The following is a 27,929-nucleotide window of genomic DNA, read 5'->3' as shown; positions in this document are numbered from 1 at the left end:
TATATGCCAAGTAGGGGGTGTAGACACAGTAGGAGATCAGACAAACATGTCCCCGCCCATGTAGCAAAACAAGAAACTTGCAAACACAAATAAAGATGGAATGTATAGAGATGTCAAAAATACACATATAGTTGCAAGTTACAAATTCATTTCTCTTTCTCCACGATACAATACGTGCTCTCACCCTCCGTCTTCGGCCTGTCCTCTCTCTGTCACACACACCCCCCTCTTCCCTCTGCAGTCACTGGCAGACACCCCTCATTCCCTCCTGTCTCCCTCCTACCTACCCAGTGTGCTGGAGCTGGTTTGTACAGGCCTGTGAAAGCTGAGGTTGAATAGCTAGGAATTTTCCCAGCTGGGTATTAAACTGCCTGTAGCTTCAAATCAGACACGTTGGGAATATTTACACCACAGAAATAGGCCAGCACGACAAGGCAGGGTTTGCTGATGTTTTTCTGAAGAGCTGGCTTTCCAGCCCCCACGGGCCCCACCTGTTTCCAGCAAAGAAAGGTTGCTCTGTCGGGACACACCTTCATTCCTCAGCCCACATCTGTCTCCACTCCCACCTCTCCCCAGGCCACACCTTAATCTTTCCTGGGGGCAAGGAAGTGGGGGCTCAGGGCCCATGCTGTGCCGAGAGGGGACAGGACAGAAGAGGAAGCCTGAACCAAAGTCACGAAAGGGGAAATGGAAAGGAAAGCCACATAGGAAGGAAAGAGAACGAAGAGGGAGGAGTAGCCGGGCAGCGCAGGCTGGGGCAGGAAGACTGTGGGGACCGGCCAGTGCCCCCGGCACAGTGTCCTCACAGGCAGTTGGGCCACTTCCCCACCTGAAGCCAGAAGTGGCCGTGGGGCCAGGAGGGGTGAGGAAACTGCCTTCCCACATGCTGTGACACTGGGTGGGGGTGGGGACTTCAAAGCTGGCACAGAGGCCCAGGCATCCAGACCAGGGGGCCCTGGAGTCAGGCTGCCTCAGTTTCCAATTGTGCGGGGAGCTGGGGCCTGGACCCCCAGGTCTGAGGGAGGAGGGGCCCTGGTACCAGGCCCTTCAAGCGGTTGAGACTGAGGGTTCGGCCCAGGCCTCGGTTTAGCAAGGCCTGGCCCTCCCCACCCCTTTCCTGGCTGCTGGGTCAGGGCACGTATAAAGGGCTTGTTTCCTGGTTGGAAGAGCAGTAGGGAACTTTCTGCTGCACACCGGTCATGAGCTCTGCCCTCCTGCTGGCCCTCCTGGGGGTCACCCTCACGCTGCCCGGTGAGTGAGGACCTCGCCCTGGAGAGGACTTGCCTGCAGGAGCGGCAGGGCCTCTGCTGAAATGGATTTGCTCCCCCCCAGGGGTGCAGGCCCTGCTCTGCCAGCTGCTGAGACATAATTCCGTGTTCAACGTATCGGCCCTGCCCGTCCAATGGACAGCTGAACAGGAACAATGTGGCAGCGGCGAGGGCTGCCAAGACACGCTGATGCTCATTGAGAACGGTGAGGAGGGCCCTGCCCCTGGCGCTCAGCCCGCCCCTTCCCCTGCAGGGTCGCGGGAGCCCCCTCCTCAGCAGGTGCAGCCCCTCCCCTCCAGCCTCTCACCCCAAGCCCCGATGCAGCCCCTTGCTCTGGGCGCTGGAGTCCTGATCCCGCCCGCCTGCCTCCCTCTCTCGGCCAGGACCACAGGCGATGGTGGTGATCAGCAAGGGCTGCACTAAGGGGGAGGACCACGAGGCCCGAGTCACCCTGCACAGGACAGGCCCCGGCCTCTCCGTGGTCTCCTACACCCACGTGTGCCGCGAGGCGGACCTCTGCAACGACCTCTCCAACAGCGCTCCGGTCTGGGCCCCGCCCCTCCAGACAGGTGCCACAGGAGGAGGGCCCAGAGGAGCAGGCAGGGAGGGGCCGCAGAGGGCGTGGCGCACTCGCTGCAGCCCTCCCTGCCGGCGCCCTGAACCCCTGGCCCCCTGCTTCCCCATCTCTTCTGCACTCACTCCCCATCCCTGCCACCGCCCTGTGCCCTGTGCCCTGCCCGCCCAGGGCTCCCTGCCCAGCCGCTGCTAACGGTCCCCGGGCAGCAGCCTGGATTGATGTCTCACGTGAAACCACCAGCCGCACACTCTGGCCACCGTGCTCGCCTGCTCATCGCGTGCGTTGTCCTTTCTTCTGTACTGTCGGGTAGCTTCGCCAATGTCTCCCGTAGGGCGTTTGCATTTCCTGTTCCTGAGTAACATGGCCCCTACCTTCCCACTGTCCATGTCGGCTGCTGTAAATACAGTTTGGGGCGATGTGTTGCGCTTCTCTTCTCTGGAATAGTTTTGAACGCGCGTGTCTTGTGTTCCTTACTGTTTAGTAGCACTTGCAGGTGAAGCCAGGGGCTCTTCCAGGGGACCCCTCCCTGCCCTGACCGAGGAGTCTGTGTCCATGTCAGCCTCGGAAGGCCAGACTTCCCGGTCAGACTTGACCAGGGCTGTCTGTGTGCGGCCTCAGCAGCCCCGCCCCCACCCCCTGCACCCCAGCACCCCCTTCCCTACTCAGCCCAGGAGCCTCTGCCTGGATTTTTGTTGTTGTTAGAGGCCGGGTCTGGCTCCCTCACCCGGGCTGGCATGCAGTAGTGCCATCATAGCTCACTGCAGCCTCCAACTCCTGGGCTCAAGGGATCCTTCTGTCTCAGCCTCCTAAGTAGCTGGTAGCTACAGGTGTGTGCCACCATGCCCACCTCATTTTTAAAAAAATATTTTAGGGATGGGGTCTGGCTATGTTGTCCAGGCTGGTCTCAAACTCCTGGGCTCAAGTGATCCTCTCAGAGTGCTGGATTACAGGTGTGAGCCACTGTGCCCGGCTCCCCCCAGACCTCGTATCCCCCCTCACTTCCTCTTTCACTGGCCTCACACCCCTAATTCTGCACACCTGGGCTGTGGCAGAGGGGCCCGAGGAAGGACACTGGGGAGATTGGGGCCAGCAAATGCAGGGCGGAGAGAAGGCATCTGGTCCAAATCCAGAGCCCTCCCTGTGTCCCCTCACTCTGTCTGTCACCTCCCCAGTGCCAGGGCCCTTGCGGTGCCCAGCCTGCCTTTCTACAGACAGCTGTGCGGGGGATGTGACAGAGGCCTGTCCCGAGGGGAGCACACACTGCTACAATGGAGTCCTCCGGCTGGTGGGAGGTGAGCCGGGGACCTTGGGGTCCCTGCCAGGGCTGAATGGGGAGGTCTGGGGACTGAGATCTGAGTCTCCTGGGAGCTGAGGCATGGAAGGGGCCCGGAGGGAGGTGGACCTGGCTTCCTGGGGCAGCGGCCCCTCTGAGGGTCGGCTGGTCCCTGCAGCAGCCTCGCTGCCTCTCCCCCTGCCTTCCTCAGGGAAAATCTTCACCAGACTGCAAGTGCAGGGATGCATGTCCCAACCAGGCTGCAACCTGCTCAACGGGACCCAGGACATCGGGCCCATAGAATTGAGGGAGAGCTGCAATGTCAAAGGTGAGTCCCACGCCTAACAGGGAGGCTGTGTCCCGCACCGCGGCCCTGGGGCGGGATGGCCCTGGCTAACGTGTGGGGCATCCCATCGTCACAGCCAGTGACGCCCCCATGGAGAAATAGAAAGATCCACCCGTGGAGTCTCTGCATGGGGTTAGAGGAAAGTGGCAAAGCCAAACGTTTCTCTCTGCAGAGAATGTTAAGTCTCAGCCTTTCATTAACACCCGGCCACAGACCAGGAAGTGAAAGTCCTCTTCATGTTGGGAAATCCTTGAGGTTGCAACTTGTTCAGATACAAGGTCATGGAGACTGGCTGGGCCTTCTTCATTCCTAATAAATGATTTAGTGGAAGAAAGCACCTCTTTTGTGTGTAGAGCGACAGCACTAGGAAGGGGCCTGATCCCAGGAGCTCTAGGAAAAGGTCACACAGTCAATGGGAGAAACATCGCACCTGACGATGAGGCTGCAGGACATGAGCGCTGAGAAAGGGTCCCGGTGCAGATGCCACAGAGATGTCCAGGGGGGTAGTCAGGGGTCAGCCTGGGGTCAGAGGGGAGGTGCCGCCCTCTCCTTACAGATCATCACCTGAACAAAGACACCCGACCTTCTACCGAGGGTCACAGCTGTCCCCTGGGTGGTCACCTTTGCACAGCTCCCTGTGGGGCCTGACAGCTGGCTGAGACCTCTGAGGAAGGGGCATGGCCCCAGGCCCAGGCCACTCTCAGTCCTCTGCTTGTCCACAGAGCCACAGCCAGTGGCACAGCCCTCCATCCAGGCCAGCAGCAGCACAGTCATGGAGGACAAGGACTCTGTGGTCCTGACCTGCCTCACAAGTGACACTGGAATCTCCATCTGGTGGATCTTCAACAACCAAAGTCTGCAGGTGACACAGAGGATGCAGCTGTCCCAGGACAACATCAGTCTCAGCATAAACCCTGTCGAGAGGGGGGATGCCGGGGAGTATCAGTGTGAGGTTCAACCCCAGGTGAGTGAGCACGGGGAGGCTGAGCCCATCCTGGTCGCAGAGGCAGTCAGGAGTCAGCACGGGTCTCTCCAGCCTGAGCCCCTGCTCTGCCCTCCCTGTCCCCGACTAACCAAGAGCACAGGTCCCTCCACCCAGGACACAGGGGAGCCTGACACTGCACACCTCCAGGAGGGACAGTTCCCTCTGGGACTCTGGGGTCCTGGAAGCTGTGACCAGGCTAAACCCAATGAGAGAGGGAGGGTCCCTGTCACCAATCGTCACTCAGCTTGTCCAATGCATGGCGGGGTGCAATCCCTGTGACAGGCTTCCTGGTGGAGGCCCCGCCCTGCTCCTGCTCTGAGGAACCAGGTGGGGATGGGAGAGGGCAGCAGGGGTGGGGCTCCCGGTGCACCCCGACCCGGAGCCGTGGGGACCACAGGACACTGAGGGCGCAGGGCTGTGCTCACCCAACTAACAGGATGCATATGTGTGTGTGTCTATATCTGTGTTTGTGTGTGTGTCTGCCTTTGTGTGTGTGTGTGTTATATGTCTGTGTGTGTGTGTGACTCTGTGTGTGTGTGTGTCATACTTTGTGTGTGTGTGTTTGTGTCTGTGTGTGTGTGTGTGTGCATAGGTTGGGGTGACAGAATCCTTGCTGAAAAAGGCAAAGGCCTCAGGAGTTTTCAGGGCCCTGAGATGTGGACAGAAGAAAAAGGGAAGGAGGAACAAGGAGGCAGGACTGAGAGGGGAGGGGACAGGGAGGTGTCCTGGGCACAGACCCCGCCCCAGCCCATGACCCTGGGAAGAGCTCCTGCCCCAGGGGGAGGCGCAGCACAGAGGGAGGAAGGACAGCAAAGCTGACTCGTTGGAGCAGCCGTGCTCGGAGCGTTCCTGGAGCTGAAGCTCTTCTGCACAGAGGACAGAGCAGGCAGCAGGGACCATGGGGCTCCCCTCCGCCCCTCCCCACAGAGGGCGAGTCCCCTGGCAGGGGCTCCTGCTCACAGGTAAGAGGGGTGATGCCCTGGGGTGGGCAGGAAGAGGGAGCACAGACACTGGGCAGAGGTCTCAGGGGAGGACGGGGCTCTGAGAGGGACAGAGGACTTCTGCTGGAGCCTGAAGAGGTAGGGGGACACCAAAGGAGAAGAGGTGGTGACAACAGGAAAGTCACATTGAACTGAAACTGGAAAGGGACAGGACAGTCTCAATTGCTCTGTGTTCTCCAGGTTCATCCTCAATGGTCACTACATTTTGAAAATGGTAATAACTATATCAGGGTGACCCTTGAAATAAACATAAGAAGGGGCACTAAACATGGCCCTTACCCACCAGTGTCAGATATTATCTTTATGTTCATTGTAAGATAAACAGCAGGTCATAGGGCTCTGGGAACACTTGTTCACTCACCCACAGGTGTCCGCAGCCTGTCCCAGGCTCTGGGGCACAACAAAGGTCAGACACGTCCCTGCCCTCACGGAGCTCACGTCCTAGTGGGAGGAAGACAGACAAGCAGAGAGATCTGGAATGTGAGGCCAGCTGTGGACAAGAGCCACAGAGAAAACAGGCAGGGAAAGGTCAGGAAGGGAAGACCCAGGGGCCCTAGAGGAGGTGTCCAGGGAAGGTCCCTCCCAAGGACGTCCCTGAGTGTGAGCAGGGATCTGAGGGCAGTGGGGGGTGAGCCGTGCAGACACCTGGGAAGAGGATTCCAAGCAGGGGCATGGCCAGTCCAGAGGCGCTGGAGTGATAGTGGTCACACTGCTGACCTTGACCCAGACCACACACGTACGCACTCACACACAGTCACAGACACCCCAAGGCTGAGGGTGAAGAGACCTGCTCAGGACCCAGGGCCCATCTTTCCATCCCAATTCCAAGGTCCCAATATGGATTGATTCTCTCTCCTCATTCCTAGTCTCACTTTTAACCTTCTGGAACCCACCCGCCACTGCCCAACTCTCTGTGGAATCCGTGCCGCTCAATGCTGTGGAGGGGAAGGACGTTCTTCTACTCGTCCACAATATGCCACAGGACCCTTATGGCTATGCCTGGTACAAAGGGGACAGGGTGGACAGCACATATAAAATTGTATCGTATGTAACAGACACTCAAGTAAACAACACGGGGCCTGCATACAGTGGTCGAGAGACAATTTACCCCAACGGATCCCTGCTGTTCCAGCACGCCACCCTGAATGACACAGGGTACTACACCCTACAGGTTGTAAAGGCAGATCTTGAGAATGAAGCAGTAACTGGACAGCTCCGCGTGTACCGTGAGTGATTCCCTGCGACTTCTGGTGTTGTGGGGTCGGTTCTACTTCACTCACACAGGGTTGTCATGCCTGAACTACACCTGCCTCCCACTTTGCGTCATGTCCCATGGTGGGGTTTGGGCGCTTAGTGCAGGACACACACAGGGGGGACAAACGTCAGAAGATCAGATTCCTTTCCTGGGTCCAGACCTGCAGACATTCCCTGCAGGGGAAGGACCAGTGTGACGGGTAACTCGCAGGGGACAGTCTCAGACCAGCCCCTGTGCCCTCCCCGTGGACATGGCCCTAAGAAGGACCCTGTAGGACCCGGTCAGGGCCTGGCCTGAGGGGGCCCCTGGGATCCTCACAAGAGCTCAGGCCCAGGGCTCCTGGGTCCATCCCGTGGTTCCCCGGTGGCCAGAGTCTGCAGGTCACAGAGGAGGCAGCTGTCCCGGGACCACAGTGTGCTGGGCACAGACCCTGTCGGGAGGGAGGCTGCTGGGAGTAGAGATGTGAGGTCTCCATGCCAGTCAGCTCCAGCATAAGTGACCCCTCAGGCTGGCCATGAAGTGGGAGAGACCCTGGGTCCCTCCACCCATTGGCGTGTGTATTTCACTGCTGGGGCAGGCAAGGTGACCTGAGCCAGGAGGAGCGGGGACTCCTTCAGAGCCTGCGGAGCAGCGGGACAGTCCAGGCATTAGACTAACCCAGCCGGTACCAGGTTCTCATTGCGCAGGTGTTCCACCTTGAGCAGGACGCTCCACCTCCTGAGCCTCAGTTTCCTTATCTGTAAAATTAGAACACCTGGATCTCAAAGTCACTGTGAGGGTGGTTATTAGGAGATTAATGAAATTAAAGCCCTTAGCACAGGGCCATACCCAGTCAGTGCTCAGTCAATGCCACCAACTGGCACTCTTAGTTTTATTAACAGTTTTAATAGCAGCCAAGTGAGGCAGCTTGCTGTTTGTTGTCACTAGTTCTGTGATCTTCACTGACTTACTGAGCACTTTAAGTCTCAGATTCTAAATCTGCAGAATAGGGGTGACACCCCCTCGCTACGGTGAGGGCAGGATCAGAGGGGGGTCGGGAAGTTGTTTCCCCCTGTGCCTGGCACATAGAAGGCCCCTGCAAACAGCCAATGACCCTCATGACCACGAACCACTGCTGACCTGGCTGGGAAGGGGCTGCTGCAAACACTGTCACACAATGGAAAAGAAGAAACAGGGAGAGGCGGGACGTGACAGGAAAGTGGCATTAAGGGCACCAGGGCAGGGCGAGGTCCAGGCTGCGTGTGGAGAAGGTAGAGTCCGAGCAAGTCCACGGCGTCACCTGAGAGACTGAAGATGATGCCACCACGGAGAGCAAGGGAGTCGGTTATGGTGACAACACAAGGGGCACAGGGACATGGTGGCATTTCCTTCCTCCCTAACCACATCCCTTCCTGCAAGGCCCCTTGTGGTCTCCCCAGGAGCGGACTTGGGGCTCATCCCGTTTCTTCTCCTTTCAGCAAAAGAAAACGCCCCGGGCGTCCCCGTGGGGGCCATCGCTGGCATCGTGACTGGGGTCCTGGCCGGGGTGGCTCTGGTGGCCGCCCTGGGGTGTGTCCTGTTCCTCAGAAGGACTGGAAGGTACCAGGGCTTCCCCCTTCCTCGTCCTGTCCCCAGTTCAGCCAGGCAGGAGGAAGGAGACCCCGTCCTGTGTTCTGGGCCCGGCTCTCCCAGGCCTCCCAAACCCCGGGGGTCCTTCCCTCTCGTTCCATCTGGCCCCTCCCTCGCCAGCTGCCGGCCCTGGGCTGCGTCCTCAGCAGTGTGGTCCTCTGGGAGTGAGGCACAGTAGAGGACAGGCCCTGAGTGTGTCCTGGTTCCCTCACAGCTCCCTGCAGCTGCCTGGGAAAGTGCTCAGCGTGGGTGCCCCCTGCCGTCCATTGCAATCCGCCCACAGGGGGGCGATTTACAGGCTCAGGGGCTGAGGGGATCCTGGCCAGGGTCCCACAGTGGAGAGAGGAAGAGCCTGGACAGACTGGGTCCAGCGGCCCCAGATGCTGACGGCAGCGCCTGGTGGCCGCAGAGATATGGCGCCATGTCCTGCAGTGTCCTCATGTCTCTTGCCAGGTGGGTGGAGAGAGGCGCCAAGGCTTGGTCACATGTCAGTGTATTTTGGCCTGAGCCAAGCGTCTGGCCACAGCAGGGACAGCGATTTCAGGGAGGATCTAAGAGTCCTGTGTCTTCCCCAGTGTCCTGAGACGCGGCTGGCCGGGCTTTCCCTGCAGGGCCTGGACCCTCCCTCAGTGCAGCCCTCCTCTGGCCCACATCCGCCTGAGGGTCCTTCCCTCTGGGCCAGGACACATGTGGCTCTTAAGGCCTTAACTCAGCTCCCTCTCCTGCCCCCGCCACGGAGCTGATGGGGAAAGGAAATCTCCACGCTCCTCCCTGGAAATGAGGTCTCCTCCCTGTCCCCTGTTCTAACTCTAAAGTTGTGAATTTAACCCTGCACCCTCACCAATAAGCCTGACCTTTCCTAGAGCGGGTGGCCAGCATGACCTCAGGGAGCAGCAGCCCCCCAAGTCCACCAGCGGTGAGTGCCCTTCCTCCAGGTGTGGCTGGAGCCCCAAGGCCTGCCCCGCAGGGTCCACTCCTGCCAGTCACCCCCTGGGGGCTCTGACCCTTCCATGGACCCCACGGTAGAGTCTCATGAACATCAGCTCAGGGGACTCCGACTGGCTGGGTCAGCCCCAACCTGTGGCCTCTGGGTCACGGGTCACACCTCACTTGCTCACGAGGCCCCTATGGTGGTGGGAGGGTCTTTCCCAGGAGACGCCTCTCCCCCATTCTCTGGGAGCTGAGGACCCCATGCCGTCCTGGAGGAGGGACCCAGGCTCTCCCCACCCTGGAGCTAACTCCTGTTTCTGTCCCCAGGACCTGCTCCCTCAGAACACAGCATCCCCTCGGTAAGCCCATCTCCTCCTCAGCCCCTTCTCAAGGGGACCCCAGCTGTGCAGGCTCAGGACAAGGGGACTGTCAACCCCCAGCAAGACCCTCCCTACCACAGAATGGCCAGGACAAGGTTAGGCCCGCCCTAGCCAGGAGCTGGGCCTGTCCTCAGGGCAAGACCACCCATGCTCTGCCGTGACCCACCCTGAGGAGACCCTGGAGTCCAGCAGGGGCAGAGCGGGTGCTGGGAGTGTCCCTCAGGGTCCCGGGTTAATAAGGATGCAGGGAGGGCACAGGGCAGGGATGAGCTGTCATGTGCAGCCTGGGAGGCTGAGCTCAGGATGCAGAGCTGATCCCTCCTCAGGGGAAATGACCCACAGTAGACTCAGAAAGTAAGTCCTGGCTGGTCAGAGACAAGACCCTTCCAGTCTCAGCCCCAGCCTCTATGAGCCTCCCTCACTGTCCCCTGACGTGGCTCTTTCTCCCCGCCCAGGTCCCCCGACCTGGCCCCAGGACAGACAGCCCCACCTATGAGGTGAGTGTGGTCCTCCATGTTCTGGTCCCACAGGCCCCCGGGGACCCAGGATCTGTCCCCACCCCACACCTGGCTGAGCTTCGAGACTCAGGAAACTGCAGCCAAAATGGGAGCAAGGGTGGTGAGCAGAGCAGGGGGGGGCCTGGGAGCAGGAGTCCCCTGAGCACAGCCGGGTCCAGCCACACAGCAGCCCGCTGGGCCCAGAGCTGGGAGACGCTGCCCCCTGCTCTGAGAAGCCTGCAGGGGTCAGAGGCCTCTTCTTTCTCTCTGCAGGAACTGCTGCACCCCGACACAAACGTGTACTGCCGCATCAACCCTAGAGCAGATGTGGCTTCTTAGCTTCCTCCAGGAACTGCTCCTGTGGGCTAAGAATCCCCTAAGTCCCCAACCCTATGGAAGGGCAGTTCATGGAGCCTGAGCCAGAGAATCCTCTGAGCCCTGGGCAAACTCTGGGTGCTGGGCTGGAGCTGGGTTTCCCTCCTAGCACCTTCCTTCATGCAGCAAGAATAGCAAGGAGCTCACCCAGGCTGCAGCTGGGGAGAGAAGTCGTGGGGTGCGGTGAGTCAGGTAGAATAGGCTGGGCTTGACCTTGGGGGCTGGACAGGAGGAGAGGTGAGTTCCGTGTGTCTGTCCCCATCCTGGAGACCTGGCCTGTCATTATATTGGAGTCACCTGCTTACTGGTTAAACCACAATACTCTCCCAATGTCCTGATCTTTCATTTAATTTGTGAAGTATTTTTTTTAACCATGTGACAAATACATAGATTCTGGGGATGAAGATGTGCACATCTTTGAGAGCCCTTCTCTTGTCCACCACACTTCATGAGGCCATCTTCACTGTTCGCTCATTGCTAGTCACACAGAGCACCTGGGCAGCCTGGACTTGGTCAACCTGACTATGGTGTCATTTGCTGCAATAATGTTTAGAGCCCCTCCAGGTCCTGAGAGAGGGAGACAAAGGCCACTGAATGCTCCCCAGTACCTCTCCAACTTCTCTTTGGTAATAATGATCAGTTTTTTAAAATTAAAAGATTATAAGCTATAGTTCTGTTTTGAGACAGAGAGAGAGAGAGAGAGAGAGAAAGAGAGAGAGAGAGAGAGAGAGAGAGAGAGAGAGAGAGAGAGAGAGAGAGAGAGAGAGAGAGAGAGAGAGAGAGAGAGAGAGAGAGAAGGATGGAAGGAGGGAGGGAGGGAGGGAATTCACCTTCCCTCTGCCATTTTATTGTATCCAAGCCCTCAGCTGAGTGGACGTTGCCCCCTACACCCTGCACTGGATGCAGGTGGGCAGCCTGGGGACACAGTGAATGGGACCCAGCTGACCTGACCCTGCACTCTCACCAGGGGTCAGCGCCCACCCCTGCCCAGAGAGTCAGGGCCAGCTCACACCCTTGGGAGGCTGCTCAGCCTCTCTGCGGCAGCCCTTACATGTCTTTTCCTCCAGGGGGCGACATCGGGACACCGAAACACTGAGGGAATTAATTCCCCCATGGAAAAATCTAGCTTTGGCTGAGGAGGTGGAGATGGAGTCTGATTTCCATCCCCTGCTCCAGTAGACCCTTCTGGTACTTCCCCACATGCCTGCTGTGTCCTGCTGGATCCTTCCAGGAGCCTCTGAGGTCCCTGCTCTGCCAGGGGTCCCTGTGCACTCACTCCTGGCATCCTCGATGGGGAAGGTGGGGTGACCATAGGAAGGTGAGCCGGACAGAGGGCAGAGACCACTCAGGACAGTCAGGGAGAACATGGACAGGCCTGAGCCAAGGAACAGACACCAGACACAGAGAGGGAGGGTCTCCCTGACACCCTCCCCCAAGGACAGTGGACCCCAAGGCCCCCCACATCCCTGCACCACAGTCCTCTCTGCCCAGGACACCGCCCCCCCCACACCCAGGAGTGCAGCCCCTCCTGACACTCCTGCACCTGGGGCTCTGTCCCTGGGTCAGAGGACAGGATGGTGACTCTGGATATGAAAACAGCTGCCCCGTTCAGGTCCCCAGTGCTGTCCCAGCCACCAGCCTGCCCGGCGTCACCCTCCTCCCAGAGCACTAGAGAACAGGGGAAGACCCAAGGCCCGGCTGGGTTTCTGTGTTGCAAAGAGAAATAAACCCCCGGTCTGACCCCAGGGGCTCTGTGTGGCGCTGACAGACCCAAGGCCAGGACACAGCAGAGGCCGGTGCTGGGGAGGGCAGGGCAGCCTGGCATGGGAAAGAGGATCCAATCAGCCTTGCCTCTCTAAGTGTGGTCTGAGAAAGCAAAACTCAGACACAGGGACAGGAGGAGGAGGAACAAGGAGGCAGGATTGGGAGGGGAGAGGACAGGAAGGTGCTCTGGGCACAGACCCCGCCCCTGACACACATGACCAGCCAAAGCTCTGGGCCCCAGGAGGAGGCTCAGCACAGAGGGAGGAAGGACAGCAGAGCTGACTCGTCGGAGCAGCCGTGATCGGAGCGTTCCTGGAGCTGAAGCTCTTCTGCACACAGGACAGAGCAGGCAGCAGGACGATGGAGCCCCCCTTGGGCTCTCCTGGCAGACGGCGTGTCCCCTGGCAGGGGCTCCTGCTCACAGGTGAGAGGGACGATGCCCTGGGGATTGGTGCAAGGAGGGAGCACAGACACTGGCTGGGGTATCCTGGGGAGGACGGGGCTCTGAGAGGGACAGAGGACTTCTGCTAGAGCCTGAAGAAGAGAGGGGACACCAAAGGAAAAGAGGCGGTGACAACAGGAAAGACACATAGAACTGAAACTGGAAAGGGACAGGACAGTCTCAATTGCTCTGTGTTCTACAGGTTAATCATCAATGGTCACTACATTTTGAAAATGGTAATAACGATATCAGGGTGACCTTTGAAATAAACATAACGAGGAGCACTAAACATGGCCCTTACCCACCAGTGTCAGATATTATCTTTATGTTCGTTGTAAAATAAACAGTAGCATGTGGCAGGCCCTGGGAACACTCATTCACTCACCCACAGGTGTCTGCAGCCTGTCCCAGGCTTTGGGGCACAATGAAGGTCCGACACGCGCCTGCCATCATGAGGCTCAGGTCCTAGTGGGAGGAAGACAGACAAGTAGAGAGATCTTGAATATGAGGCCAGCTGTGGATAAGAGCCACTGAGGGAAGAGTCAGGAAAAATCAGGAAGGGAAGACCCAGGGTCCCTAGAGGAGGTGTCCAGGGAAGGTCCCTCCCAAGGACGCCCCTGAGTGTGAGCAGGGATCTGAGGGCAGTGGGGGGTGAGCCGTGCAGACACCTGGGAAGAGGATTCCAAGCAGGGGCATGGCCAGTCCAGAGGCGCTGGAGTGATGGTGGTCACACTGCTGACCTTGACCCAGACCACACATGCACACACTCACACATATACTCACACACATACACACACACTCACACACTCACACACAGTCACATACTCTCACACACACACACACACACACACATACACACCCCAAGGCTGAGGGTGAAGAGACCTGCTCAGGACCCAGGGCCCATCTTTCCATCCCAATTCCAAGGTCCCAATATGGATTGATTCTCTCTCCTCCTTCCTAGTCTCACTTTTAACCTTCTGGGACCCGCCCGCCACTGCCCAACTCTCTGTGGAATCCGTGCCGCTCAATGCTGTGGAGGGGAAGCACGTTCTTCTACTGGCCCACAATGTGCCACAGGATACTACAGGCTACAGCTGGTACAAAGGGGACACGGTGGGCAACAGCTACAGAATTGTATCGTATGTAATAGACATTCAAGAAAACAGCACGGGGCCTGCATACAGTGGTCGAGAGACAATTTACCCCAACGGATCCCTGCTGTTCCAGCACGTCACCCTGAAGGACACGGGATACTACACCCTACAAGTTATAAGGAAAAATTTTGACAATGAAGAAGTAACTGGACAGTTCCGTGTGTACTGTGAGTGACCTTTGGGCATTCGGGGTGGGGGGTAGTTCTACCTCACACAGATGGGATTGTCAGGCCTGGACTGAGCCTGCCTCCCCCTCTGCATCATGTCCCATGGTGGGGTTTGGGCACTTAGTGCAGGACACACACGGGGGAGGCAAACGTCAGAAGATCAGATTCCTTTCCTGCGTCCAGACCTGCAGACACTCCCTGCAGGGGAAGGACCAGTGTGACGGGTAACTGAGCAGGGGATCAGTCTCAGACCAGCCCCTGTGCCCTCCCCATGGACATGGCCCTGAGAAAGACCCGGTCAGGGCCTGGCCTGAGGGGCCCCCTGGGATTCTCACAGAGAAGCTGAGGCCCAGGGCTCCTGGGTCCAGGTGACCCTGGGGAGCTCATGGCCAGGGCTGGGTGTTGGACTCCTGACTGGGGGCCACAATTTACCAGCTATCCAAGGTTCCTGGAGCTGGTCACCAGCCAGGGCCTGACCCCACAACCTCATCTGGGCAATCACGATGCCCAGAAAGTCACCTGAGACTCAGTGTGGATGGCACAGACGGACAGTTTCCTCAGGCCATCAGCTCACTGCCCTCGGGGATTTAAGAGACTTCAGGGAAGTTGGTGTCCCCACGGGGAGGAACAGAGGACAGAGGACGCTCCTAGAAGCTCCTGTCCACCAGGGATCAGGCTGGGAGGCTCTCAAGGGTGCAACAACAATTGATGCTGTTTATTTGGGCAGCTCCTCTGCACGAAGCTTTAGGTCAGGTAATTATGAATGTTTTAAGGTTAATTCACAGACAAGATAAGCCAGAGACCAATTACCATACATCTTACTTTACTGAGGGGAAACTGAGGAATGGGGCAATACAGTCACTGAATTACAGTCACACAGAACATGACTGAAGATCAGAGTCACAAGAGGCCTGTCTGTAGCCACAGCCTCAACCTCCCTCAACTCCAGGGCCTTATTAGGCATCCGGGGACCCTAATGTCAGTTGTGGGATCAGCTGCATCTGCAGCTCAGAGGGGGGATTCTGGTCTGGGGAGTGAGGAGCAAATGGAGAATTAGTCAGTTTCATTCTAGAACTAAATCACCTGCCTCAACAAGCAGAGTCAGCGTCAGGAATGCCCAGGCCTCCCCCTCAGCCACACACACCCCACTGGACTCTAAACCAGGTGCTTCCCCGTATGTCCGTCACTGCCATGAAGAGTACAGGAAATGATGTGGCTGTCTCTCCCCACTCACACCCTGCACCAGTACAGAGTCCAACATGTGACACACTCTCAGTAGTTCTCAGATGAAGGAGGGAGGGAATGAATGAATGAAGGAAGGAACGATCCATGTCCTCTTCAGAGACTGGTTCCTGGATGTAGAATCCTAGGAGGTTCTGACCCTGCCTGTTCCTTGCTCCTCATGGCCTGAGACCCAAGCTCCATCCCGCTGACCCCTGCCCCTAAAGCCAGCAGGAACTTCGTCTAATGTGACTCTGGGGGGAACTTCCTGGCTGTGGGGGTTTCAGGGCTCCCTGGTCCTGGTCCTGAGGTCTCTGAAGTCCCTGGAATCGCCATGCTCACTGCCATGGCCTGTCTGGCAATTTCTGCTCCTCCGTGTCCCTCATCTTCCTTTCTATTCCAGCCTGTGCCTGACCTGCACAGCTTCCTCCACCCCTAAGCCTTCACCTGACACTCCCACCAACAACACCTGCCTATCCTGGTCCCTTCCCACTAACCCCGTGGCCAGGCCCACCTCATGGACAGTAGTAAAGGCACAGAAATCAGTGGGAGCAGCCGCCCCTGCCAGGCTGCATCACGAGCCAATGTCCCCAGGTCATCAGGAGAACGAGCTTCCACTATGTCCCCACCCAGGGCTCTTTCCCTCTGTGAGGTTGACACAAGACAGGCCACGGGACAGGACAGGCGACCCCTTCATCTATTTTGTACACTGCCTGACCAGGGGTCAGAGGAGCAGGACAGGTCTGCAACCCCCAAAGCCACAGGCTCATTTCACCCACTGACTCCAGACTCCAGCCTCGTCCTGGCCTGGGCTCACGTCCTCCGTGGTTCCCAGGACCTTCCCTGGTGGACCTGGCCAGACTGGTGCTGTCTGAGGGGTGACAGCCCCACAGGCAACTGCGTCCCTCCAGACGACATGGTTACCAGAAGGTGGGGTCCCTCAGATGGTGAGAGGCACGAGCCAGGGCATCTTAGTTAGACTCTGCCCAGTTTGGACAAATGTGATCAAACCCTAGTGTGTTTCCTGAGGTCAAGAGAAAGGAAGAAGGCATTTCACATGCCTTGTCGGGCTCCTCCCCATTTTGCCTAACTCTCACCTGGAATGATGGTCATGAAACTCTTTCTACGTTTATTACCATCACACATATAACTTCTAATTTGGTGACATTCTTCTCTTTTTACTATTGAGACACCTCAGACTTCCCTATGATTAGTTCTGTCCTCGTAACAGGGCTCACGAGTCTCTCTCTACCCAGGGAGCCACTGATTCCAAACCGACTTCAGCATCTTCCTTTGAGCGTAATGTGACCTGCTGGACTTCAGAGCTTCATCTAAGACCTCATCATGCTCCCTACAGAAATATTCCTCCCAGCAATTGGTCTTAGATCCTGAGTACTAATAATACTTTAGAGATATGGAAGAAACTGACTTTTCATATTCCTATCCCATCTGCCCAACACACGAGGTCCATGAGGCCAGATTCCAGCATGTTCGTACTCCCCCCTTTGCACCAGTCAGTTTTGCATTTGCATATGTCAATGTATATTTCTGGAATGATCCACACAGATTCCTCATATGCCCTGTGCAGAGGGAGAAGGGACATTAAGGACCAAGGGCAGGGAACATGGCTCTGCTCCAAACCCACCAACTCCTACCTGTCCACTCACTCTTTTCTAGAACATTCCTTGGACTCTGCTCTACCTTTCAGGAGTCACTGGCTCATGTCAGTCACCATCAAGCAGCTGGGAAACACTGCCCCAACCTGTGGCCCCACAGCCTGACTGCTGAGCTGCTCTCCAGGCTGGCTCCTGCTCTCCCTGCCTTATTTGTGCTCAAACACCCAGTCCCAGGCCAGGCTGCCCAGTAACCACATGGTCTAAGGACAATGGGAAGTCCCCTCAGTACCCATCTCTGGGACAACTGAGGACAGCCTCACAGAAACACACCTAGGGGGGCAAAGTGGGACTATGAAGCTAGAGGGGACCTAACGCCCACACATTCCAGGTGAGGACCACAGGGTCAGTCAGGCAGTCAGGGAAGGACCAGGAGAGGCGCCAGGGTGGGGGTGGAGGGGCACTCTGGCTCCAGGTCCTGTGTCTGTCCACCACCCACTGCTGCTGCTCAGGTGAGAAAGTCTGTGCATCTCCCAGACACAGAGCAGGTGGCCTCACGTTCTCTGACCCTCAGATCGTCCTGCGTCTGTCTCGTGACACACGCACCTGCCTTGGTCTTTTAATCACTCAGGTTGGCTGAGAGGTGAGAGATGCCAACCCTGATTGAGGGATGATTTTAGAGGAATCAAAGGTAGCACACAGGGCAACCTTCTCTCTGTTATCTGCACAGCGGAGTTACCCAAACCCTCCATCACAAGCAACAGCTCCAGCCCCGTGGAGGATGAGGACTCCGTAGCATTAACCTGTGAACCTGAGACTCAGGACACCACCTACCTGTGGTGGAAAGACGGCCAGAGGCTCCAAGGCAGTGACAGGCTGGTGATGTCCCTGGACAACAGGACCCTCATTTTACTCAATATCACAAGGAATGACACAGGACCCTATCAGTGTGAAAACAGGAACCCAGTGAGTGGCAGCCGCAGTGACCCAGTCAACCTGAATGTGATCTGTGAGTATTTTCTGTTCCTCCACAGCCCAGGCTGCAGCCCAAATCCACACGGCCAGAGACAAGGCCATTCAGTCCCTGTGGGGTCCGAGTACACAGACCCTCACCCCTGGACACCCAGGCTGGCCAAGATTCCTGCCCCAGGCAAACCCGGTCAGGCCCAGCCTTGACCAAGAGTAGGAGGGAGGGGCGCTCCTGTCCTGAGATGCTCATGGTCAACAACCTGTGATGAGAGAAACAGGTCAGTGTCTCCATGTCTCAGACTCAGGTTATGGTTGGGATTTTTTTTTTCAAGAGACAGGGTCTCATTCTGTTCCCCATGCTGGAGTGCTCTGGAGCGATCACAGCTCACTGTAACCTCCAACTCTTGGGATCAAGTGATCCTCCTGCCTCAGCCTCCTGAGTAGCTAGGACTATAGGCACACACAACCAAGCCCAGTCAGGTTTTTTAATTTTCTGTACAGAGAGGGTCTCCCTGTGATGCCCGGGCTGGTCTCTAACTCCTGGCCTCGCACCTCAGCCTCTAAAAGCACTGGGATTACAGGTGTGAGCTGCCCCACCTGGCCAGCTTGTTACTTTTTAAACAAGATTGTGACAGGATTCAGAGAGCCCCTGTGGCCCTTCTATAGACCAGGAGCTTCCCCTTTCCTCTGATGACATCCCATGTGGCTTTATTCTCTTTGTCCAGATGGCCCCGACGTCCCCACCATTTCCCCCCCAGACTCCTACTACCCTCCAGGTGCAAACCTCCACCTCTCCTGCCACGCGGCCTCTAACCCGCCTGCACGGTATTCCTGGCTTATCAATGGGCGTCTCCAGCAACCCACACAAGAGCTCTTCGTCCCCAATGTTACTGTGAATAATAGCGGATCCTATGCCTGTGTAGCCCACAACTTTGCAACTGGCCGCAATAGGACCACTGTCAAGAATATCACAGTTTCCGGTAAGTGAATCCCTGGAGGATTGGCATTGAGTTTTGGCATGGACTATGTCTGCTGTCCAGAAAAGAGCCATAAAGAAGTTTTCTTTCCCAGCCTGTGTCCTGGGCACAAAGGAGTCCCAGCTTCCCCCTGAGCCCTCCCACTGCATCTCTGCAGACTGTCTCCTCCCTGGCTTCTCTGATTTCACACACATGACCTTGGGTCCAGCCTGGAATGTGGGGTGGCAGGGGCGGGTAGTGGTGGTGTCCCCTCAGCCCCAGAGAGCCCATCTAGTGGGAGGGGCTTCACAGAGAGGGAGAGAAAGGGTCCTCAAGGTCAAGTGGCTTCTCTCTTTGACTAACACTTCCCTGTCTGTAAATTCTTTGATTTTTTTTTTTTTTACGTTCTCCCTGAGTTACAAAGAACATAGGTGGTTTCGAAACAGGCTCACATTATTTTTCCCCAAATGAGAAGATGAAACCCCCTCAGAGGACGGGTGAGCATCTCGGAGCTCTGCTCCCTGCTCTGCTCCCGGCTGGCCTGGTGACCGGCCCTGCTCTGACTCCATCCGGGCTGGGACGGGCCATGTGCAGAAGGTGTCCGGATGGCCTGGCCTGAGTCTGGCTACATTGTGCTGCCAGAGCCTTCCCCAAGTGAAGCTGCTGGGAAAGGGGAAGAGAGAGAGCCTCAGGGCAGACTCCTGAGAGTGTCCTGGCTCTGAAGTCACCAAAAAACATAAAGCTGTGGACACAGCACCTGTGACCCACTGCAGAGAACAGCGAGTGACGCCCCCGTGGAGAAACAGAAAGATCCACCCGCAGAGTCTCGGCAAGGGGGGAAGTGGCAGCTGCAAAAAGTTTCTATCTGCAGAGAATGTAAGAGTCTCAGCCTTTTATTAACACCCGTCCACAGACCAGGAAGTGAAAGTCCTTCAGATTCAGAAATCCTTGAGGTTGAAACTTATTCCGATACAAGGTCATGAAGACAGGCTGGGCCTTCTTCATTCCTAATAAATGATTTAGTGGAAGAAAGCACCTCTTTTGTGTGTGAGCGACAGCACTAGGAAGGGGCCTGATCCCAGGAAGCTCTAGGAAAAGGTCACACAGTCAATGGGAGAAACATCACACCTGACGATGAGGCTGCAGGACATGTGCGCTGAGAAAGGGTCCCGGAGCGGATGCCACAGAGATGTCCGGGGGGTAGTCAGGGGTCATCCTGGTGTCAGAGGGGAGGTGCCGCCCTCTCCTTACAGATCATCACCTGAACAAACACACTTGACCTTCTACAGAGGGTCACGGCTGTCCCCTGGGTGGTCACTTTGCACAGCTCCCTGTGGGGCCTGACAGCTGGCTGAGACCTCTGAGGAAGGAACATGGCCCCGGCCCAGGCCACTCTCAGTCCTCTGCTTGTCCACAGAGCCACAGCCAGTGGCACAGCCCTCCATCCACGCCAGCAGCAGCACAGTCACGGAGGACAAGGACTCTGTGGTCCTGACCTGCCTCACAAATGACACTGGAATCTCCATCCGGTGGATCTTCAACAACCAAAGTCTGCAGGTGACAGAGAGGATGCAGCTGTCCCAGGGCAACATCAGTCTCAGCATAAACCCTGTCGAGAGGGGGGATGCCGGGGAGTATCAGTGTGAGGTCTCCAACCCAATCAGTCACTACCGAAGTGACATCTTCAGGCTGACCGTGGAACGTGAGTGACCCTGGGTCCCTCCACTCCTTGCTTTCCTAATCTCACTGCTGGGGGATGTAAAATGATCCAAGCCACAGGGAGGGGGACACTCTCCCAGAGTCTATGGAGAAACATGGTCCATCCCGGGATTAGACTCACCTGGTCATTCTCTTCATTCTGCTGCGTTCCAGGTGTTTTACCTTGACCTTGATCTTGTTTGTGCAAGACACCCAAACTCTTGAGTCCCAGTTTCCTCACTGTAAAACTGTATCACAACACCTGGATCTCAGGGTGGTAGTGACAATGGTTACTCAGAGATTAGTGAGGTTAAAGTCCTAAACAAGGTCATAAAGAGTGAGTGCTCAGTCGATGCCACCCTTTTTATGAGCGCTGTGGTTACTAGCTGTTGAGTTGAGCAGACGTCGGTTAAAGTTTTGTGTCATGGCTTAGCAGTTCTGTGACCTTCAGTGACTTACTAAAGCACTTTGAGTCTCAGAATCTAAATCTGCCGTTGGGGGTGACGCCCTGTCTGGAAAGACTCGAACCGTGTTTTCCTCTGCTCTCACTCCCCAACAAAAACCCTCAGCACAACCAGGCTTCTGTGAGCAACTGTGGGAGGTTCCCCACACACAAAACAAGCAACTGATTGCACGACACACTCCACTGGGTGCCCTTCAATCTGACTCTGCCGCTATGTACCTGCAGATAGCATCGAATCCCATGGGTGAGGTCTCAGTCCCACCAGAAAAATCCCCCTTCGCCCGAGTTCAGGCCTTGGGAACATGTGACCAGCCAGCTTCCAGCGAGGTTCCCAGGACTCCCTATCAGAGCTCAAGTAATTTGCTGGAGCAGCTCACAGACCTAAGGCGAGCACATCCGTGTGTTTACCGGTTTATTATGAAGGATATCACAAAGAATACAGATGACAGGATCATCGGGCGAGGTGTGGGGACCGTCCGAATTCACCCTGGTGCGCCACCCTCCACGAACCTCCATGGGTTCAGCTATCGGAAGGTCTCTGAGCCCAGCCCTTGTGGGTTTCTATGGAGGCGCCATTACTCAGGCATGATTGGTTGAACCATTGGCTATTGGTGGTCATGGTGATGTCCGGTCTCCTCCCCACCCAGAGGCTGGGGTGCAGCTGAGAGTGCCACCCCTCTAACCCAGCCTTGGTCTCTCCAGGGACCAGCCCCATCCCGAAGCTGCCCAGGGCTGCACCCCACAGGCAGTCATCAGCACACGAAGACATTGCTTTTTAGAAGTCCTCAGGCAGGAATCACAGTTGAAGGCCAAAAACATACTTCACAATATCACCTTGCTACGGTGAGGGCAGGATCAGAGGAGGGTCGGAGTTGTTTCCCCCTGTGCCTGGCACCAGAAGGCTCCTGCAAACAGCCAATGGCCGTCATGGCCACGGATGAGCACCGCCCTGGCTGAGAAGGGCCTGCCGAGAACACTGTCACATGATAGAAAGAGGAACTGGGAGAGGTATGAATATGAGGACAGTGGCATTAATGGCACCAGGGCAGGACGAGGTCCAGGCTGCGTGTGGAGAAGGTAGAGTCCAAGCAAGTCCACGGCGTCACCTGAGAGACTGAAGATGATGCCACCACGAAGAGCAAGGGAGTCGGTTATGGTGACAACACCACAAGGGCACAGGGACATGGTGGCATTTCCTTCTTCCCTAACCACATCCCATCCCTCAGGGCCCCTTGTGGTCTCCCCAGGAGCAGACTTGGGGCTCATCCTGTTTCTTCTCCTTTCAGCAAAAGAAAACGCCCCGGGCGTCCCCGTGGGCGCCATCGCTGGCATCGTGATCGGGGTCCTGGCCGGGGTGGCTCTGGTGGCCGCCCTGGGGTGTGTCCTGTTCCTCAGAAGGACTGGAAGGTACCAGGGCTTCCTCCTTACTCATCCTGTCCCCAGCTGAGCCAGGCAGGAGGAAGGAGACCCCATCCTGTGTTCTGGGCCTGGCTCTCCCAGGCCTCCCGAACCCCAGAGGTTCTTCCCTCTCGTTCCATCCGGCCCCTCCCTCGCCAGCTGCTGGCCCTGGGCTGCGTCCTCAGCAGCGTGGTCCTCTGGGAGTGAGGCACAGTAGAGGACAGGCCCTGAGTGTGTCCTGGTTCCCTCACAGCTCCCTGCAGCTGCCTGGTAAGTTCTCAGCGTCGGCGCCCCCTGCCGTCCATTGCAATCCGCCCACAGGGGGGGCGATTTACAGGCTCAGGGGCTGAGGGGATCCTGGCCAGGGTCCCACAGTGGAGAGAGGGAGAGCCTGGACAGACTGGGGCCAGCGGCCCCAGATGCTGACGGCAGCAACACCTGGTGGCCACAGAGATGTGGCTCCACATCCTGCAGTGTCCTCATGTCTCTTGCCCAGGTGGGTGGAGAGAGGCGCCAAGGCTTGGTCACATGTCAGTATATTTTGGCCTGAGCCAAGCGTCTGGCCACAGCAGGGACAGCGATTTCAGGGAGGATCTAAGAGTCCTGTGTCTTCCCCAGTGTCCTGCGACGCGGCTGGCCGGGCTTTCCCTGCAGGGCCGGGACCTCCCCTCAGTGCAGCCCTCCTCTGGCCCACATCCGCCTCAGGGTCCTTCCCTCTGGGCCAGGACACATGTGGCTCTTAAGGCCTTAACTCAGCTCCCTCTCCTGCCCCCGCCACGGAGCTGATGGGGAAAGGAAATCTCCACGCCCCTCCCTGGAAATGAGGTCTCCTCCCTGTCCCCTGTTCTAACTCTAAAGTTGTGAATTTAACGCTGCACCCTCACAAATAAGCCTGACCTTTCCTAGGGCCAATGGCCAGCGTGACCTCAGGGAGCAGCAGCCCCCCAAGTCCATCAGCGGTGAGTGCCCTTCCCCCAGGTGTGGCTGGAACCCCAAGGCCTGACCTATAGTGTCCACTCCTGCCAGTCACCCCCTGGGGGCTCACCCTTCCCTCAGCCCTAAGCAAGAGTCTCCTGAACATCAGCCTAGGGGACCCCGACTGGCTGGGTCAGCCCTGAGCTGTGGCCTCTGGGCCACGCGTCACCTCCTCAGCCTCACTTGCTCACGAGGCTCCTACAGTGGTGAGAGGGTCTCTCCCTGGGAGACGTTCTCTCCCCCATTCTCTGGGAGCAAGGACCCCATGCCCTCCTGGTGGAGGGGCCCAGGCTCTCCTCACCCTGGAGCTAACTCCTGTCTCTGCCCCCAGGCCCTACTGCCTCCAACCGCCACATGCCCTCGGCAAGCACAGCCCCTCCCCAGCCCCTTCTTAAGGGGACCCCAGCTGTGTAGGCTCAGGGCAAGGGGACTGTCAACCCCCAGCAAGACCCTCCCTACCCCAGAATGGCCAGGACAAGGTTAGGCCCACCCTGGCCAGGAGCAGGGCCTGTCCTCAGAGCCAGGACCACCCACACACTGCCGTGACCCCCCCTGAGGAGACCCCAGAGTCCAGCAGGAGCAGAGCGGGTGCTGGGAGTGTCCCTCAGGGTCCCGGGTTAACAAGGGTGCAGGGAGGGCACAGGGCCGGGACTGGGCTGTCGTGTCCAGGCAGGGGGGCTGAGCTGAGGATGCAGAGCTGGTCCCTCCTGAGAGGAAATGACCCACAGTAGACTCAGAACGTAAGTCCTGGCTGGTCAGAGACAAGACCCTTCCAGGCTCAGCCCCGGGGCCTCCATGGCCCTCTGTTCCTGTCCCCTGATGTGGCTCTCTCTCCCCACCCAGGTCCTCCAACCTGACCCCAGGACAGCCAGCCACACCTATGAGGTGAGTGTGGCCCTCCATGTTCTGGTACCACAGGCCCCAGGGGACCCAGGATCTGTCCCCACCCCACACCTGGCTGAGCTTCGAGACTCAGGAAACTGCAGTGGAAACAGGAACAAGGGGTGGTGAGCAGAGCAGGGTGGGGCCTGGGAGCAGGAGCCCCCTGAGCACAGGCGGGTCCAGCCACAGAGCAGCCCGCTGGGCCCAGAGCTGGGAGACGCCACTCTTTGCTCTGAGAAGCCTGCAGGGGTCAGAGGCCTCTTCTTTCTCTTTGCAGGAATTGCTGTACCCTGACACACACGTGTACTGCCGCATCAACCCTACAGCAGATGTGGCTTCTTAGCTTCCTCCAGGAACTGCTCCTGTGGGCTGAGAGTCCCCTAAGTCCCCAACCCTTTGGAGGGGGCAGTTCATGGAGCCTGAGCCAGAAAATCAGCTGAGCCCTGGGCAGACTCTGGGTACTTGGGCTGCAGATCGGGGTCCCTCCTAGCACCTTCCTTCATGCAGCAAGAACAGCAAGGAACTCACCCAGGCTGCAGCTGGGGAGGGAAGTCGGGTGGAGCGGCGAGTCAGGGAGAATAGGCTGGGCTTGACCTTGGGGGCTGGATGGAAGCAGAGGTGAGTTCCCTGTGTCTGTCCCCATCCTGGAGACCTGGCCTGTCATTATGTTGGAGTCACCTGCATACTGGTTAAACCACAATACTCTCCCGGTCTCCTGATGTTCCCCCATACCTCTCACCTTCTCTTGTCCCCATCATGGAGACCTGGCCTGTCATTATGTTGGAGTCACCTGCATACTGGTTAAACCACAATACTCTCCCGGTCTCCTGATGTTCCCCCATACCTCTCCACCTTCTCTTTGGTAATAATGATCAATTTTTTTAAATGAAAAGATTGTAAGTCATAGTTCTGTTTTGAGAGAGGGAGGGTGGGAAAAACAGAGAGGGGAGAGAGAGAGAAAGAGGGAGAGAGAGAGAAAGAGAGAGAGAGAGAGAGAGAGAGAGAGAGAGACAGACTGCCACTGACTCAGCACAGATGTAATTGGAAAATCCTATCTCACAGGCCCCTCTGCAGTCTCTGCTCCTCAGGACCACGGACAGTGACTCTGGGACTTGACTTCTCAGGGGCTGCAGCAGGGTCAAGCAGCTGTGTGTGTGTGTGTGTGTGTGTGTGTGTGTGTGTGTGTTGGGGGTGGGGACTGCAGGAAAAGCCAGCCATTCTATTCTACCTGAGAAATACTCAAGGAGGGAGAATCTGATCCTTTAATTTCTCTGATTTGTATATTTTGACCCCTTTGCACGTGTCAGGATGTATGACTGTTGGCACATCCATTTCCACTCCCTGCAGCGCTGATTTTTGCACCCAGAGTGTGACCTCCAAGAGGCTGAGAGCCCATGCTGGCCTCATGGAGTGTCTCCCTAGCCCAGAGACTCAGGTGACTGTCTCTACTTACGACACACTGGGAACATTCCATGATTAATTTCAGAGCCCCCGTGCCTGACCTTGGAACCTCACCCATCACCCAGCCAGGAGCAGCCCCTGAACACAGCGTCCTGCTCCCTGACCCCTGCTGAGCCCCAGGAAGCTGAGCTGAGCTGGACCCCCAGGCTACTATGGCAGCTGCTCCGGACTGAGCCTTGTCACTCGCATTTCATTCATTTCTGCCCATGTCACACCCACAGAGCAAACTCAGGTCCTATAGACCCAGCCCTGCCCTTCCAGGGACTCAGTCCAGATGATCCAGTGTGCCTACTGGTCACACACAGCACTGAGGAAGCTCAGTGTGAGGTCACCTGGGTGCTCAGGGGTGGGGTGCCCCTGTGACCTGGCTGGGTCAGGGCCTTCCCTCACACCCTGCATCTGAGCAGCCACCAGGGTCCTCTGGGCCCTGTCCTCACATTCAGTGTCTCTGTCCTGGGTCATACTCGTCACCTCTCCTGGACACAGCCACAGCTCTGATGGGTGGGGTTGAGGCTCCGTCTCCCCAGTCCTTCCCACTCTGACCACGTGAACCTGCTCAGCCCCATCCAACCTTCCCCTCACCAGGGCCTGTGCTCTGGGTCCCTGGACACCTGTGCCCACGTCACACAAACTTCAGAACAATGACAACCACCCAGTCCTGACATGCTCACCCAAGGCAGGAGTCCAGGGAGCCTCCCCAGGTGGGACACCTGTGGCTCCGCACACTTGAGGCTTCCACGTGCAGGGGTGTCCACATCCACCCCCTCCCTCCCTCCCCGGGTCAGTGGGCACCACAGGCTGCCTCAGACCACCAGCCCCGTCCCCAGACCACTCAGTCTATGCTGACTGTCTGCATGGGGGAGATGTGGGGAACAGCAGGCACCCGGAAACCCACCTACTCAGGCACCACCACAGCCCACCCCTCCTCACATCCATGACAGGGACAGACACACAGAACTCACCTCTGCTCCTGTCCAGCCCCCAAGTCCAATCCCAGCCTATTCCCCCTGACTCCACTCCCCACGTCTTCCCTCCCCAGCTGCAGCCTGGATCAGCTCCTTGCTGCTCTTGCTCCATGGAGGCAGGTTCCAGCCTTTCTGTCACTGCCTGGCACGCTCTCCCTTCCCTCTCTCCTGTGAGCACAGACCTAGCCGTCCACCTGCAAAAGTCACCAGCCACCTGCGCCCCTCCGTCTTCCCCGCCTCTGCCCATGGAGGTGACAGCCCCTCCTGGATCACTCACTGCTCAGTGTGGGCCTTGGGTGTAATCACAGGTTCTGCAGGGGTCAGCTGGGCTCAGGTCACCCGTGGGACCAGGACCCCCAGAGGGACCAGCAGAGGGAGCTGCTCAGGGCGTCTCAGGGGCCCTGGCATCTGGTCTACACCAGGGGTGTGGCCAATAGCTCTTCCTGAAAGGATGAGTGGTGGACAGAGGGTGGACACAGGGACATGGGAGCTTTCCACCCAAAGAATAATTCCCAGAAAGGAGAGGAGAAAGGAGATGGACGTTCTCATACACTCCTGCAGACTGCTGTTGACCAGTGTCCACTTCTGAGAGCGTCCCCGAGCTGGGACTCTGAGAAGGCAGGACTGCGCCTGTGCTGCCTCTGCTCAAGCCAGCGACCAGCCCCCAGCCTGGCACAGCGTGTCCCATAAAAGCATGTGGAATGAGTGAGATCCAGGATCCACACTGCACACGGGAGAGACACCCACGAGGATGGTCACTGCAGCATGGCCTGTCAGTGCCACCAGGGAGAAGCAGCCTCGAGCCCGCAAAGGCATGTGGGTAGAGCATCAGAGTGTAGCCATGCAGTGGAATAGTGGGGACCAGTGAAACACATCATTGGAGCAAATCCTCATGTACTAAGGAAGCATGTTTTTATAAAATAATGTTACCAAGCAATAATATAATTCGATAATGTTTGGCTACAAAAACTATGAGTGGGACAAATGAGGAAGTGTAGGAGGATTCACACCAGCTGCAAACAGTGCTCACACCCTGGAAACTGAGCTGGGGCAGAGGCGGAGTTCGGGGTCTAGACACCGTATTGCACATGTTCGTATTGCTGGAATTTACAGCAAACATGCTTTCCTATGTGATTTCTCAAACAACAGATGAAGCCATTAGAAATGACCCAGGAAGAGTGTGACATCCTCAGGGCTCAGAGCCCAGACCTCCATCCTACCCCCGCACTGCTGAGTCCCCTCTGATACCCTCAGAGCAAAGAGCCCCTTAGGTGATGTGACGGGAAGATGACGGCCACCCTCTGAG

The 27,929-nt window shown here is 57.3% G+C and overlaps 2 protein-coding genes across 4 annotated transcripts in view; both read left to right on the top strand.

Annotated features, from left to right (window-relative positions):
- The first annotated feature begins 1,161 nt into the window (after positions 1 to 1,161).
- On the top strand, positions 1,162 to 13,755 carry LOC105869447 (CD177 antigen-like). The gene is made up of 7 exons (XM_020283312.2): positions 1,162 to 1,251; positions 1,333 to 1,473; positions 1,652 to 1,837; positions 3,018 to 3,137; positions 3,330 to 3,446; positions 4,187 to 4,428; positions 13,663 to 13,755. Exons 1-7 carry the CDS (start codon positions 1,200 to 1,202, stop codon positions 13,672 to 13,674), a joined length of 870 nt encoding a protein of 289 aa, XP_020138901.2. The 5' UTR covers positions 1,162 to 1,199; the 3' UTR covers positions 13,675 to 13,755.
- The window catches only part of LOC105869393 (cell adhesion molecule CEACAM6-like), a 40,718-nt gene continuing 17,821 nt past the window's right edge, over positions 5,033 to 27,929 (top strand). Inside the window, exons 1-9 of one of the 3 annotated variants that reach the window (XM_075993136.1) lie at positions 5,052 to 5,411; positions 6,317 to 6,676; positions 8,163 to 8,283; positions 9,177 to 9,229; positions 9,571 to 9,602; positions 10,079 to 10,120; positions 10,394 to 10,419; positions 11,672 to 11,813; positions 12,501 to 12,648. In XM_075993136.1, the coding sequence (XP_075849251.1) occupies positions 5,348 to 5,411; positions 6,317 to 6,676; positions 8,163 to 8,283; positions 9,177 to 9,229; positions 9,571 to 9,602; positions 10,079 to 10,120; positions 10,394 to 10,419; positions 11,672 to 11,813; positions 12,501 to 12,560 (900 nt within the window). In that variant the 5' untranslated portion in view covers positions 5,052 to 5,347 and the 3' untranslated portion in view covers positions 12,561 to 12,648. Of the gene's footprint in view, positions 5,412 to 6,316; positions 6,677 to 8,162; positions 8,284 to 9,176; positions 9,230 to 9,570; positions 9,603 to 10,078; positions 10,121 to 10,393; positions 10,420 to 11,671; positions 11,814 to 12,500; positions 12,649 to 17,586; positions 17,866 to 18,550; positions 18,806 to 20,198; positions 20,484 to 22,228; positions 22,350 to 23,246; positions 23,300 to 23,646; positions 23,745 to 27,929 lie in introns of those variants that run through there. The other 2 variants (XM_075993134.1, XM_075993132.1) reach the window with 2 other exon arrangements.

The sequence above is a fragment of the Microcebus murinus genome, chromosome 16, assembly GCF_040939455.1.
Source record: "Microcebus murinus isolate Inina chromosome 16, M.murinus_Inina_mat1.0, whole genome shotgun sequence".
In the NCBI taxonomy this organism is placed as follows: domain Eukaryota; kingdom Metazoa; phylum Chordata; class Mammalia; order Primates; family Cheirogaleidae; genus Microcebus; species Microcebus murinus.
This window is presented reverse-complemented; position numbering and strand designations above follow the sequence as displayed.

Bases quoted from the DNA above. Each gene is read 5' to 3' on its own strand.
- LOC105869447 (XM_020283312.2), top strand. From the start codon at position 1,200: ATGAGCTCTGCCCTCCTGCTGGCCCTCCTGGGGGTCACCCTCACGCTG. The intron at 1,474-1,651 runs GTGAGGAGGGCC...TCTCTCGGCCAG, and splicing joins GCTGATGCTCATTGAGAACG to GACCACAGGCGATGGTGGTG. The intron at 3,138-3,329 runs GTGAGCCGGGGA...TGCCTTCCTCAG, and splicing joins AGTCCTCCGGCTGGTGGGAG to GGAAAATCTTCACCAGACTG.